This window comes from Helicoverpa zea, chromosome 6 (assembly GCF_022581195.2).
Source record: "Helicoverpa zea isolate HzStark_Cry1AcR chromosome 6, ilHelZeax1.1, whole genome shotgun sequence".
In the NCBI taxonomy this organism is placed as follows: domain Eukaryota; kingdom Metazoa; phylum Arthropoda; class Insecta; order Lepidoptera; family Noctuidae; genus Helicoverpa; species Helicoverpa zea.
Window position 1 is genome coordinate 6,684,440 of NC_061457.1, and position 13,726 is coordinate 6,698,165.

At 35.0% G+C, this 13,726-nt stretch overlaps 2 protein-coding genes across 2 annotated transcripts; both read right to left on the bottom strand.

Annotated features, from left to right (window-relative positions):
- Nucleotides 1-172: 172 nt before the first annotated feature.
- LOC124631414 (protein singles bar) lies at nt 173-3,291 on the bottom strand. Its single transcript, XM_047165794.1, has 4 exons — nt 2,632-3,291; nt 1,949-2,131; nt 1,422-1,562; nt 173-753 (listed from the first exon to the last, which is right to left on the bottom strand). The coding sequence occupies exons 1-4, from the start codon at nt 2,773-2,775 to the stop codon at nt 676-678; spliced, it is 546 nt and encodes a 181-aa protein (XP_047021750.1). The 5' UTR covers nt 2,776-3,291; the 3' UTR covers nt 173-675.
- A 3,970-nt stretch (nt 3,292-7,261) lies between these two features.
- On the bottom strand, nt 7,262-13,605 carry LOC124631416. The gene is made up of 5 exons (XM_047165796.1): nt 13,470-13,605; nt 12,278-12,400; nt 9,828-10,025; nt 9,432-9,554; nt 7,262-9,033 (listed from the first exon to the last, which is right to left on the bottom strand). The coding sequence occupies exons 2-5, from the start codon at nt 12,389-12,391 to the stop codon at nt 8,959-8,961; spliced, it is 510 nt and encodes a 169-aa protein (XP_047021752.1). The 5' UTR covers nt 12,392-12,400; nt 13,470-13,605; the 3' UTR covers nt 7,262-8,958.
- Nucleotides 13,606-13,726: the final 121 nt, after the last annotated feature.

The following is a 13,726-nucleotide window of genomic DNA, read 5'->3' on the forward strand; positions in this document are numbered from 1 at the left end:
ATTCTGCTAAATGTGCCTTCCTTGATTTCTATTCTTAGGTATATACTACGATATACTTCTATAGATGTGCGCTCACAATAATACTATGAAAATCTGTCTGGCAATATCATTACATAATGTATATTATACTGGCTACAAATGAGACAAACAATAGCATGTAATAAAACAACGATTGTTATACTATAAAAATAAATCTGATAAATGTTTTATTCCACATTAAATTATACAATGTTGGTACTATATAACTTTTATAACAAAGATTAATATTTTTTAAAGTCATATAAAAGCACATTAAAGGTTAACATAAAAATAATGACTATTTTATTTGTATTATACGACAAATTATTTTATAGTAAAATTAAAAATGCATAAAATCATTAAAATTGGAATGAAGTGTTACTCGATTTGGTAGGGCGTAAATCATATTCGTTTGTTATACGTGCCTCGTGATGCCCAGATATGTTCACTCGATTATAAAATACATTAAAATCGATTATCCTACATATCTAAAATTAATTTATTATCTGCAAATATTGTTCTCTATGAAACAATTATTGAAGAAATTTAGAAATTTCTTGCGGATTTAGTCGTATTACATATTAGTAAGTAGAACACAGTATATGTCTAGACTCTAGACGTCAGCACGCCCAGCACGATGTTTGTGGGTTTGTCTGTTCACCGGTATCCCTTGTGGTACTTGTATGACAGATACGCATCTACGCCGTGAAGGATCCCCACAACTACGCCGATGTACTGAAAACAATAGCAACAATTAGGTAACCCACATATTGTCATGTCTTTAATTTCAGAGAACAATAAAACACTAAAGATAATTACTACATTTATCTTCGTTACAATCAAAGCTGTAAAGACAGACTGCACCAAAATGTATTGTTTTATCACAGTTGTTTCTAATTTGAGTAGGTACTTGTAAATGCGAAAGTGAATTTATTTGTCCCACTTTCATCGACTTGTCAGTCAACTTATCGCGGTGTTCCGCTTAGTTATTTCATGCGTCATCAAATGTGCGTGCAGAATTAATTAGGATGACTTTTGGGCTAATGCTTCAAATGTACTTTCCTTTAGGTAAATAAACCTAATTCAATCGAATACAGAAATATATAAGTTAATCCAAAACAGAAAATAAAACCCAAAAAATTGGGTTCTTGAGCCATAGTACCACTATAGAGCAGTGCCTAGTAGAATAGTTGACTATAAAAAAAAAATCGTGCAATCGATTAGCTGGCATTGGCCATGCCTTAAGTTCTTATTTTTATGGCTATAAGTTTATTTTTTGCTATAAAAAATCAATCAAAATCAAATAATTTCAAATATGGAACGGAGTCTCAAATCTAGAAATGCATATTTTTTCCCGAATACAGTTAGAAAACAGTGACGATTGATCCTTGAGTGAGACTTACATAGACAGCCGTCATGGCCGGGTACGCGGCATACATGTTAACTAGCACATACTGCGGGTACAGGTAGATGTTCACCGCGACGCCCATGTACGAAGACGCCGACAAGTACAGGAAGCAAGCCACCGCATTGAATAGGCATTCCTGAAAACATAAATGTCAAGTTTTACTAATGCCTCTAAGAAAAGAAAATACTAATTAACCATATTATAGACATTATGTAATTTAAAAGTTTCGCTATTGCCTTACTGGAAACAAAAATTGGTCCCAGGTCCGACAAATTATAAGTTTGAATGAGTCCTCTCAAAAACAAATGGTTCTTTCATGAAAATTGTCTTTGTCTGTAGGTACGCCGTATGCAGGATTAGATAATCTAACGGCAAAGCTTGTTCACCCAACTTATTGCAATACTCAACTATGCAGGAGCTGCTCACTTATATAGGCGACGTTACAGTAATTGCGCTAAGAATTTATAGGTACACAAGTCGATAACATTAAATATGTATATCATCTAAAATGTTTTTACTTACAAAGATAGATTGTCGAATAAGCTGCTGTGTGTTTGAGGAGAGCACGTAGCAAGCAATGAGGAGTGCGGTGGTTAGAAGACAGGCGGAGGCCGTCGTCAGGAATCCATGGAATGCGGAGCCCATGGTGCCAGCCGCTGACATGCCATACTTCACCAGCAGGCTCTGGCACAGTCCACCTAACATCTGCGGGGAGAAATGGAGCCATGAAAACTTTATTGTTGCTGCGAACTAGCTATCACATAAAGAAATGTAAGTTTCATATTTCCGTGCAGTTTCATAAGAGATTTAATCCAAAAAAATATTAAAAAGTTAATTTTAGCATATTAAAAAAGTTCCAATTAGCCCAAAATATTTGCGAAGTTTTTAGGACGATCCAACAAAATGCACAATTTTGATGCATGCATTCGAATGCAGCAAGATTATTTTATCTTATGTTTAAACTCATGTTGTAATTATGGTCAGAATAGAAGTTTATTTACCTAGTTAGTGCAGTAAGCTAATAGCAAAATACGTAAATGATCTGTAATGATGAGTCAGTGTTACTCATTAAACAAAAATGTGACGAAATTGATTAACAGATGAACTAATTATGAAAGCAATACGCAAGCACATTTTTATCACACGAATATTACAGCGCCTTTCACAATTTCATGAAAAAATAATGAATAAGAAATAATGCTTACAGCTTCGGCAAGCTTAATGATGCCATGGTGGGTGGTCAGATATCCAAGGTTCAGACATTCACAGCATCGGCAGCAGCAGCACTTGATGCCCTTAGAGCCGCCCCCTCCGGGTGGCACTCGCACTATCGTTGGTCCACGAGTCATATTAACTTACTAAAAGTTCACTTAACTTCACTGAACACAACGGATGAACATCGATCAGACACGTTTACAGCACTACTGGATCTTTACACAGGAAATAAGGGAGAGTTCAATCCTCTTACACGGTCAGAATTACTCATAACAACATTATATTTAGAAGACCAAATAGTTTTTAGGTGTTTCGGGAGCGCGTTCATCGAACTCTGACCTACACAATGGATTTAAGAATAGATACAGCCAATACTCAATTCACTCGCTAAGGTATTTTTTTTCAGAAAAACGAAAAAACAGTCTGGTGATAATTTAAACAAAGATATGTCTGGAGCGGCACAAAGTTGGAATAATTTTGAATGTGTCGCGTGCGCGCGCGCAGCGTGTGCCGTTAATTATAAAAATAGAGCGACGCACTCGCGACGGGAGGGTTGATTTCTATTTCTGGATAATACGCATTAACCGTATTTTTGTTTTGATTTGTACGGAAATCCTAACGAAGCCGTCAACATCTGTATCGCAATTAGTTATCGTTAATTTAAATAAATCATAAGTGTAATAACTGTCATGAGTCATTGGGTATCTAGGTTAAATACTTGTCGATATCCTTCGGTCTACAGAACTTAATAGTTCTTCCCGATGAACGCTTTGTGACGGGGCCCTGGAAATGGCTCGCAGCGAACCTGACCATAGTATGATTTTACTATGTTATGTTATCTATGTTGTATAATGGTTCTAGGTATTGCTTGAAAGGACAACTATGATTGACTATTAGGATACATAAATCACAGACTTTAGATAGAAGACATTCTGTTCCGTTCCCAAATAAAATTTGATTCGATAAGGGTAGGAGGACGATGAATGGTATAAGAATAATCAAACTTTGTTTTGGGTATGTACTTTTATTGTCAGCAATTTCACCCGAGTTCCTTGGGACTTGGGACCAACTTCGTGCACATGAAAAAAATCCTAGTTATGTCACTGAAAATAATTTTCAAATAGGACTAGTCCTGAAATTAGTACGCTCAAGCAAGTAGATAAACAAACTCTTCAACCCTGTCTATACCATATGGTATAGATAGATTTCTGTGTACAGTATTGCGAAATTGGAACTTGTCGCTTCTGGGTACTGGCCTACTAATCCTTTGCCAATGAATTTCATGAGTGCAGATGCCTTCGATAATGTGTATCTAAATAATTAACTCGGTTATTTTCTTATCGTGGCAGCCAAGTGCTATTTGAAGACTTGCCGACTGTGTAGGGTCAAGTCTTTTTTGAAAGTTACGAGATAAAATATGATCATGATTAACAGTAGGAAGGATAGTTTCTTCTCCACCAACCATTTGGATGGTGATTATTTTTTTTTAAGGGTCGAATTGCTTGCTATCTGTATACGGATAAAGAGATAATTTTATAGTGCAAAATGGAGGAAAACATAAGGTACTTATATTGTAAAATAAAATATCGGAATATACAGAAAGTACAAACATTTATTTTTCTTTTGTAGCATAAGTTTTTTTCTAAATTATGTCAAAAATATTTATGTTGATAGACTGGTCTGTGTATTTTCTTAAATAATGTTTAATGTTTCGTGAAATCACTGATCCCAAATCAGCATGTCGATTCTATAAAATATCACAACTCACTTCGACATCACTCTCACTTCGACTTCGATCTAAAGGTAGAATTCCGTGGACGCGACAATAGTCAACCTTTGAAAATGTATGGCACCGTTGTCGAGGCCCGTGACAGTCGCGCGCGGCCGACGAATTTCGTAAGCTGCTCGCGGCATTGTCAAAAATTTAATTCTGGTTTTACTAAAATTCTATAGATGTTATTAAGCGCTAGACCATGTTGAGAAGCGTACGGCCGCGAGCGGCTCACGAAATTCGTCGTCCGCGCGCGACTGTCGCAGCCCTCGGCAGCGGTGCCATACATTTTCATAGGTTGACTTTTGTCGCGCGCGGCTGCGACAATCGCGACCCACGGAATTCTACCTTAAAGTTTCGTGATTGACATTGTCAAACTACACTAGCGCTTCACTATCGAGCGTGTTGACAAGTTGAACTAAATCAAAGTCGAGATTTTGGCAGATTTGTCAAAATCTGTCTATCTATAGGGGAGGTAGGGGAGAGATGGGCAGTTGGGAGACATGATCAAATCAGAATAAAAGGGGGGTCCTTTTATTCTGATTTCTGATCATAGTTTTGTTTTTTTTTAATTGGGTAGTTTACGTTACCGACTGGTAACGGTGTTCATCCATAGACTATCTGTCATTTCTGTGAGTTGTCAAGAACAAACACTCGTAAAAGTACTTAAATATTTTGTTGCGGTTTCGGATCGTTATAAAGAGAAAACTAATGAAAGGTATGTGTATTTTCTATTATTAATTATTGATTGTCAAAATCTCCAGTTACAATTATAGTAAGTCGATGCAATCCACACCTATTATACCTTTAGAAGAGAGTACTACAGCAATAGTTAATGGGCCCCACGTTTTTATTTTAGTCTAATATGACCGGGACCACCTACGTAGGTTGACAGGTAAGTAACTATTTTTTATTTTCTAGTTTTCAGTGCACATAAGATAAAACCGTTTAACTTAAAAGTTTTTTTACCGATTTTTTTTTCATAAACTAAGTCAAAAGTGTCCAATGCTCTCTATGGTAGGGAGGCTTTTCTTCGTCAGTGAAAATTTGTGAGGTTATAAATCTGCGCGAAAAATCCTTTATAGAATCTTGTTTCAGGTACCGTTGCCAACTTGATCTAGAGACTATTATATTTAAAATAGTGTTTAAATAAAGTTCTAAGTGTTTTAAAGTGATTAAGTGCCTACATTTAACGATGGCTAGAATGTTTTTGCTTAAATCTTTATTAGAAGAAGCTCATGCTTTAGATAATTTAGAAAAGCGTCAACAATCTGCTAGAATTCGTAGTTTACCTTTATTAACTCGCGATGATGACTATGTGAGCATATATAGATTGTCAAAGGAGCTAATTGACCAACTGGAGTCTGATTTACTGCCCCTGATAAAGCCCACAAAACGTCGAGGCAAAGGACTTACAACTCGTGTAAAAGTAAGTATTGACACAGTTTATAGTTGAAAAATTGTAATCAAGCACACAATAATAAGAAAAACACTTAGTTCTTAATAAGGAGTATTCCCTTTATGTGGTTTCCCCGCCAGCTGATATGTTTTCAAAAGCCTCTGTACTTCAGTTATAATATTGGTATTCTCTTAAGCATGAAAATAACCAAATTGGTCTCAATTTTGTTTTCACTAAATCCAGATAAAGTAGGTATTACATTTTTTATTGATTTATTGTTTCACAGATACTATGTACTTTATCATTCTTGGCTAGTGGCAGTTACCAGAAGGTTATTAAAGAGGGCATCAGAACTTATTTATCGCAACCGTCTGCATCTCGTTGCATAAATGAAGTAGTGGAAGCTCTGAACAATCCGGCCGTAGTAAAAAAATATATAAGGTTTCCTCAAAATCAGCAAGAAAGGCAAATTTTAAAAGAAAGGTTAGTACCTAGATATAATATAATTTTAATATTATTATAATTAAACTGACCCTTTTATTTTTACAGTTGATCATGTTAGTGATTATTGTAAATTACAGGTTCTACAAAAGGTTTGGGTTTCCAGCCACCATAGGCTGTATTGATGGCACTCTGGTGGCAATGAAGAGACCAGCAGAGAACGAAGAACGGTTTTACTGCCGCAAAGGCTACCATGCAAGAAATGTGCAATTGGTAAAATGGATTTCAATGTTGTAATCAATAACAAATTATAACTAAAACATCATATTTAGCTAAAATTCTGTGTCAAAACTGATAAAATTAAAAACTGATTAATCTCGGTTGACATTTTGTCGAGTGGGGAAGTCACTAGCACAGCATTGGTCGATGTCGAGCTCACTTCACTTCGCAAGTGATTAGGTGATGTTTACAGAATGCAAAATCAAGGTCGTTCTGAATCGAATGCGAAGTGAGAGTGAATAGCGAAGTGAAATGCGAGTTGTTGTTCGAATTTTATAGAATCGACGTGCAGGCAGGCCTTGGCCCTGTTGCGCCCCGCTGGGGTTGCTGACAGTATTCTACTTGTGTAGCCCTTTCATTTGATACCCATATTGAGGGGGCTGTGCCATTTTGTGCCGGCGGCCATATTGGATTTAATTAAAGGTGTATACAAAATTTCAGACCAATCGGTTGACAGGAAGAGGGTGAAATTTGAATTACTAAATTTGATCCAAGAATAAATAATAAAACAAACGGGGTGAGCTAAATAAAACCGTTTAAATATCTCGTAATGTTGAAACTGATTGTAATTTTTAGGAAAGCTCTTTCATTATATCTAGCCGAATATAAGAAATGGCAATAAAAGTTGATAATGATCTGTAAAATCTGATTTTTTATGCAATAAATTGTGAAAAAGTGCCCATCCCTCCCCTACCTCCCCTAAAGTATGAAATGACATTACGAATCGAAGTGAAATGCGAGTTGTTGATCGAGTTTTATAGAATCCCAGTACAGATCTAGTCGAATAGGCAGAAAAACCCGTGTTCCATTTTTAAATATTTTGTAAAATAATCTTTTTTTTTTCTTTTTAATCAGAAAATACTTATTTAACATACATGGTATAAAATATCTGTTATATAGGTATAATATCTTTTGTCACGAAAAAAATATAATGGAAGATTAAGATTAATTCACGGATTGATTAAGTCACGGAATTTTCTTCTATTTCTTAAACTTATTACTTACTTACTTATAATTAAATATGCACCTTTTCTTAGGATATAATCCAAGGGTTTTAGCTAAAACACTTCTATGTACTCGTAATACTTAAGTTTTTCTGCTGAACTACAAAATCAAGCAAAAGCACAATTTATCATCATTACGACTTAAGTAAATATGTCAAGTAACTACATAAGTTTTCAATAAACGGATACAATTTTCTCTTTTTTCATATGTAAAATTCAAATAAAATTGAATTAAATTATACTTACATTACTAACATAATATTTCGGAGTATAAGTAGGTAAGTTTCCTGAATTTTCTATCCAATCATTCAAAATGCGCAATAATGAATTACGATAAATAAATCAATCAACAATACAGTTTAGAAAATCTAATAAAATGATTACTTATACATTTAATTTTAACAGTAAAACAAAACATATTTCATTACAAAGGACATAAAGGTTAAATATAAATGAACAGACGTAGTGAGCTCACTTTGCACCTATCTTACAAATATGGCATAAAAGCATTCTTATCATTAGAATCTTAGACTAGACATTTAGGCTAATAAAGGAATTATTCCTGTTTCTAAAAAATATATAAGTGTTCAGTATTGAGGCATATGAGTCTACAATAAATAGGTACACATATAAAATACCTCAATGGCATCTATATTAGACTAGCATTGACTTTGTCTCAAAATAGTATCGCATTTCTTTGATAACATAAACGTCCCTTTTTCTTAAAACAACTGTTTATATTTTTAAAATTAATAGTAAGTTGTTTAAAGAAAACTGACGTTTAAGTTGTCTATGAACTTGGGCATACTTAGTTCATGAAACATTTCCATAAATGCCATATACGTCGAACACAGTTAAAATATGAGTACAAAATCTGATTCCCACTCACATTATAGGGCAGTTGAAAAAAACTAGAGCTTAGGAAGAATATTCAGATTATTCTTATCAGTCACTTTTCATAACATTTCTACCAGATTTTTTTTACTTTCGGTTTTGAGGATCGTTAATTCTTCAAAATGTATCCAAATAGTGTGTTAAAATATACGCTACATACATGTATGTAGTTATCCAAATTCATGTATAATATAATTTAAAAATATGAGTTTCCTAGTGTTGCGTAATTGCGTTCTATATAGCTAACTTCTTTACTTTGTGTCGAAATCTATCTTTCAGTATTTGGCAGTTACCTGAGCACTATTCTTAATTTATTTTGTGCTATATTGAATACAATAATATGTACTTATTTAGATAATATAATAAGATTTGTATTTGATACGATTTATTGGGTTTAGCAGATTCGATAGCCCTTTTCTAAACTTTAATTCAAGTCTGAAATTAATATATTTTGCGCAATGCGAGAATAAATTAAGTAATAAATTACTATAAAGTAGTGTACAGTTATTCTTTTGAAGTTTTAAATAGTTTAAATGCCTCTGTATTGGCGATTTGCCAAAAACGTACTGAGCAAGTAAAGGGCCGCCATCACGAGGCCCATAACCTGGAACAAAGAGAAAGTTATAGAGATAGTTAAATAAGCGTGTATCGTTAAGATAGGTTTATGAAAGTAGTGGCTCCTGCCAGCGGTTTCATCCGCATTACTTAAGTGGGGACTCTCCACGAACCCAGATAAAAAGTCGCCTTTGGCCTTTTTTTTATTGATGACAGAAATCACCAAATGACCCCTCCCGCTGTGGGTTAGCAGCAGTGTCGCCTTTGGCCTTCCTTCTTAAATGGGATATGTAACACTAAAAGAGTTTTTCAAATCGGACAAGCAGTTACTGCGACCAGCGCATTCAAGCAACCAAACACTTCAGCTGTATTATATTATAGTATCGATAAGATGATACAGTTGATTTAACAGAACACAAATCAAAGGAACAACATTGAAAAACTTACCGCTGCTGCTAAATAAGGTTCGTAATCTCTTCTATATTGATCTTTCAGATGATTGACTTCTATCATAAGAGTGATGCCGGCGCACAGATATAATATAAACGCCACGCCGTGGTATATCACCTCCTGAAAATTTGAAAGGAAATATATGAAAACACAAAAAAAACTTTCTATTTTAATTCAACCTTACTTTGCAATTAACACATTCTCAACCACGTTAGAAATCACAAAGAGTAACCACATGGAGTCCGGTTAGAACTAGCATCTGTAGTTCGCAAATAATTTGTCTGCTATGCTATCACAATCCTTTGTTTGATTTTTATTTACAGAAGTAATATATGTAGGTAACACTCTACTAAAAATAACAATTACATTTTGAGTGACCGTGGAGGAACTTACATAAATAGTCTTCGATATGATAGAAGCTGTAGACAAGGAGACGATACAGGATGTTATCAGACAGAACGTGCCCACTAGACAGGCGACTGCGACGATCAGGTAGAAGAGTTCTGCCTTCCCACTGATGCCTGAGTAGCCTCTATAGTACCCGTGATCCATGTAGTATCCCACCACGCCCACGCATGCCGCACCCAGTAACTGGAAACCATAAGAAGTTCTCTTTAAGAATATACAATTAATTGGTACAGTCTAATGCTATTTCTGATTCAGAGTAGATAACTTGGCTTGTATATCAATCAATCAAGCTCCATACGGTGATAAATTAATAGAATTTATTACAATTAGCTAATTGAGGAAAGACATGTCATAGAAAAACAAGTATAATTATGGTATTCGCGTAAATGATTTTCCTCGTATTCAAACACTAGGGTGAACCTTCATGGCTATTTACAAGCAACGGTAGAATTTAAATCAATGACACATTTGAAACATTTGCAAGCAATTGTTTCCACAAGGTTTTCCTTATTTCACCGGATTTTATCAAAAAGGTCGTACCCGAAACTTGACATGAAAATACAAGTGCCTAAGTACATACATAGGTAGGTACATACAACTAAGTGCGTTTTGACGCACTTTCGCGATGCAAATCATCGAGCGTTTGTTTATTCTCGTTACTCCGAGAATAACCCGCACGGATGAAGTCATGGCTACCTCGTAAAGCGCGAGGTCGGAGAAAGATTAGCTATACCTTTAAAATTGGAATAATTTTATTGCTATTTTAAAGCATAGTTTTATGGCCACGATTGATCACACCTATGTGATATCTTCGATTACATCATTTCCTTTAATCGTAGGTTGAATGAAACTCATTAGCTAGAACATATCTTTTCATTTTTTCCACTCCGAATGACCCTTGTCAAAGTTTATGGATATAAGAAGAAGTTCAACGTTCCAGCCTTCAATTAATTCGTTACAATAAAAGTGACGATTGGTCCAAATGCAGTAACGATGGATAATTGCTGAGTGCACACAAGACTGACTCACGCCTCAAAGATAGGTCGCTAAATTCATATACCAACATGAAGTTATGTATTTGAACACGAGACAATTCAATAACCGTGATGACGCCATACATGATATCATCCATGTACTCTTCAAAGAAATCCGGACGGAAAACTAACAAAATGTACAAACTGAATCACATTAACATTTAACCGGGGACATTGTAAAATTCAATTATTTTGCAAAGCTTCGTTACTAACAAGTAAATGATGCATTATTGTAATGTCGTCAACATTTATTTATGGAAACTTTATTGCATTATATAATGTAGTTATACAACAGTTATGCTTTAAAATATGGAAAGAATTATGAACCTTGTTCACAATATATTTACATTAATTGAAAATAAAATAAAATAAACTTATATATGGAACTATACTAACTATACTAACTAGTTATATATATATAACTTATATATTTATGGAAATTGAAATAAATGTGGTTGTTGCAGAAATAGCGTCATTTGTGTTTTAAAGCTTACCAAATAAAATACAAAATTGTATGAACCCACATTCCGTAATTTAGTTATTATTTGGATGTTTACTCAATCTCATATTTCCATTTGAACTGTAAATATCTAGTTTTACGTAGAACTTTTATTTATGTGATAATTCAAGGAGCGTCTTGTTTTGATTCGGGTTGCTCAACCACGATATTTACGTAACAGAAAGTAGGTTACTCTCCGGATCAAAATATCTGGAGTAGGCAGGAAACATTGTTGATCATTCATACTGCTCACTCACTCACTTAACAAGTTGTTCACAATGCTATTAATACATTGTTATCATTATTCAATAACTAGTATAATAATAATTAACTGCAGTACGTCCGTTTTTAAATGAGACTATTTCATAACAAGCTATAATCAAAGCTTTGCATTCATAAAACTGAATCATGTATTTATTGTAACATAAAGTTGATGTTTTGGTAACAATTGTAACTACATACTTATGTGTATGTATACTCACATCATCATCCTCCGAGCCTTTTCCCAATCATGTTGGGGTCGGCTTCCAGTCTAACCGGATTCAGCTGAGTACCAGTGCTTTACAAGAAGCGACTGCCTATCTGACCTCCTCAACCCAGTATCCCGGGCAACCCGATACCCCTTGGTTAGACTGGTGTCAGACTTACTGGCTTCTGACTACCCGTAACGACTGCCAAGGATGTATGTATACTCACAAATGTAGTTAAAACCTACGTACCTACTTATGTAGTACCTAACACTTTTAAAAGTTTATAAAGGCAGATAAACAGTCTCGTCAATTTGCAATGTACGAGTATGGAAAACATAATCAAACTTATAACATGTGTATGTAATAGAGAGTATCTACTCTTTGGTATGTCCTTAGTTCATGTATAGTGTCTAGGTAGTTAGATATACTCACCAACTGGGCCAGTTTCAGAAGACCGGGTGTGGTGCCTAGGTAACTGCTGTTTATGTACACAGGAGTACCAGACGTGGCCACGGTGGTCCGGGTGATGGTCAGCGAGTGAGACATCTTGGATCACTGAAATATACATTAAATACATATGTTAGTCATTACTATAAAGAATTAAACTGCATTCAGTTATAGGTACTGGAAGCTAGTCACACAGCTGGGAAAAGTCTAGGCAATGATTACATTGTTAAAGTATTTATATTTTAGGCGGCATTATAGGTCATTAAATTTTTTAAAGTTGGGTTGAAACTAAATGACATTAAGCGCCGCAAGCATGTCAGGGTTGCGTGGTAAAATGCCTGTGACAGAAATGCAACAGGTTTTCCTTAAATATGTTCAACACTAAAACAATTAATGTTGATTGAATAGAATGATTCATCTCTATGGTAGAAATTGAAAGGATTTACGACATTTAATTAGTAATGAAATACCAACAATATTAGTTTAAGTTTTGAGCATGCAGTCCAGTCATGACAAAACTTATATCATCTCCCAATAAGGGTCGGTTAGGTCAACGTGTTGGCGTGTGACGCGCGGTTTGTATGCCGAGGCCAGCGGCTCTCTCAAACAATACTACCTCACATCTGTATATCTTGCTAAAGTATCATATACAAGCTTAAAACGCAATACAATGTTCTTAAGTCCTACTTGCAACCCATTGACTGAAAAATTATCATTAACACAACAATATAATGCTTGCAATAGATATGCAGCCGGCAGTCTGCCTAAGAAATGAGCTCACAGCTGTTTTCATTTTCATGGTTAATGTCATAAAAGAAACATAAAATTGTGCCAAGAACCACTTAAAACTATTTAATTTTATGAGAAACGCATTTTAAATTGTTCAATGATTTCTTGAATAAAGTTTCCCAGTACCTACCTAAGTAAAATTTTAATAACATTCCGAGTAATATCACCTAGATGCCATAACATCGTCTAGCAAGATAGCTGGGTAGAGTGTAGCTACTTATAAAAACTCTATACAAAATCTAAACAAACTCTTTATAAACACTTATGTAAACATTCAAAATATTCTAAAGTTGAATGAGTGAATTAAATGAGTGAATTAAATAAAAAAAATATCCATAGAACCAGAAAAAGTAATTGTTATTTGTTCAAAAATTCATAAGGTACTTACGGTGTTTACAGTAGCCGGGAAATGTGTGTGAAACAAATGAAAAGCGCACGTATGCACGAGCGCGCTATGACAGAGCGACTGGATCACCACACGACGGTGACTCACCGGCTCACCGGCCAGTATCGACATTGCGCACACGAAATACACCAGACGAACTCTCTGCGCACCAAGGATGTCAGTAGACAAGGCCTGGAAGCTATCAATGCGCCAGGAAACAGCCAAACTTACTCAAAAACAAAGGAAGCTATAAATATGTA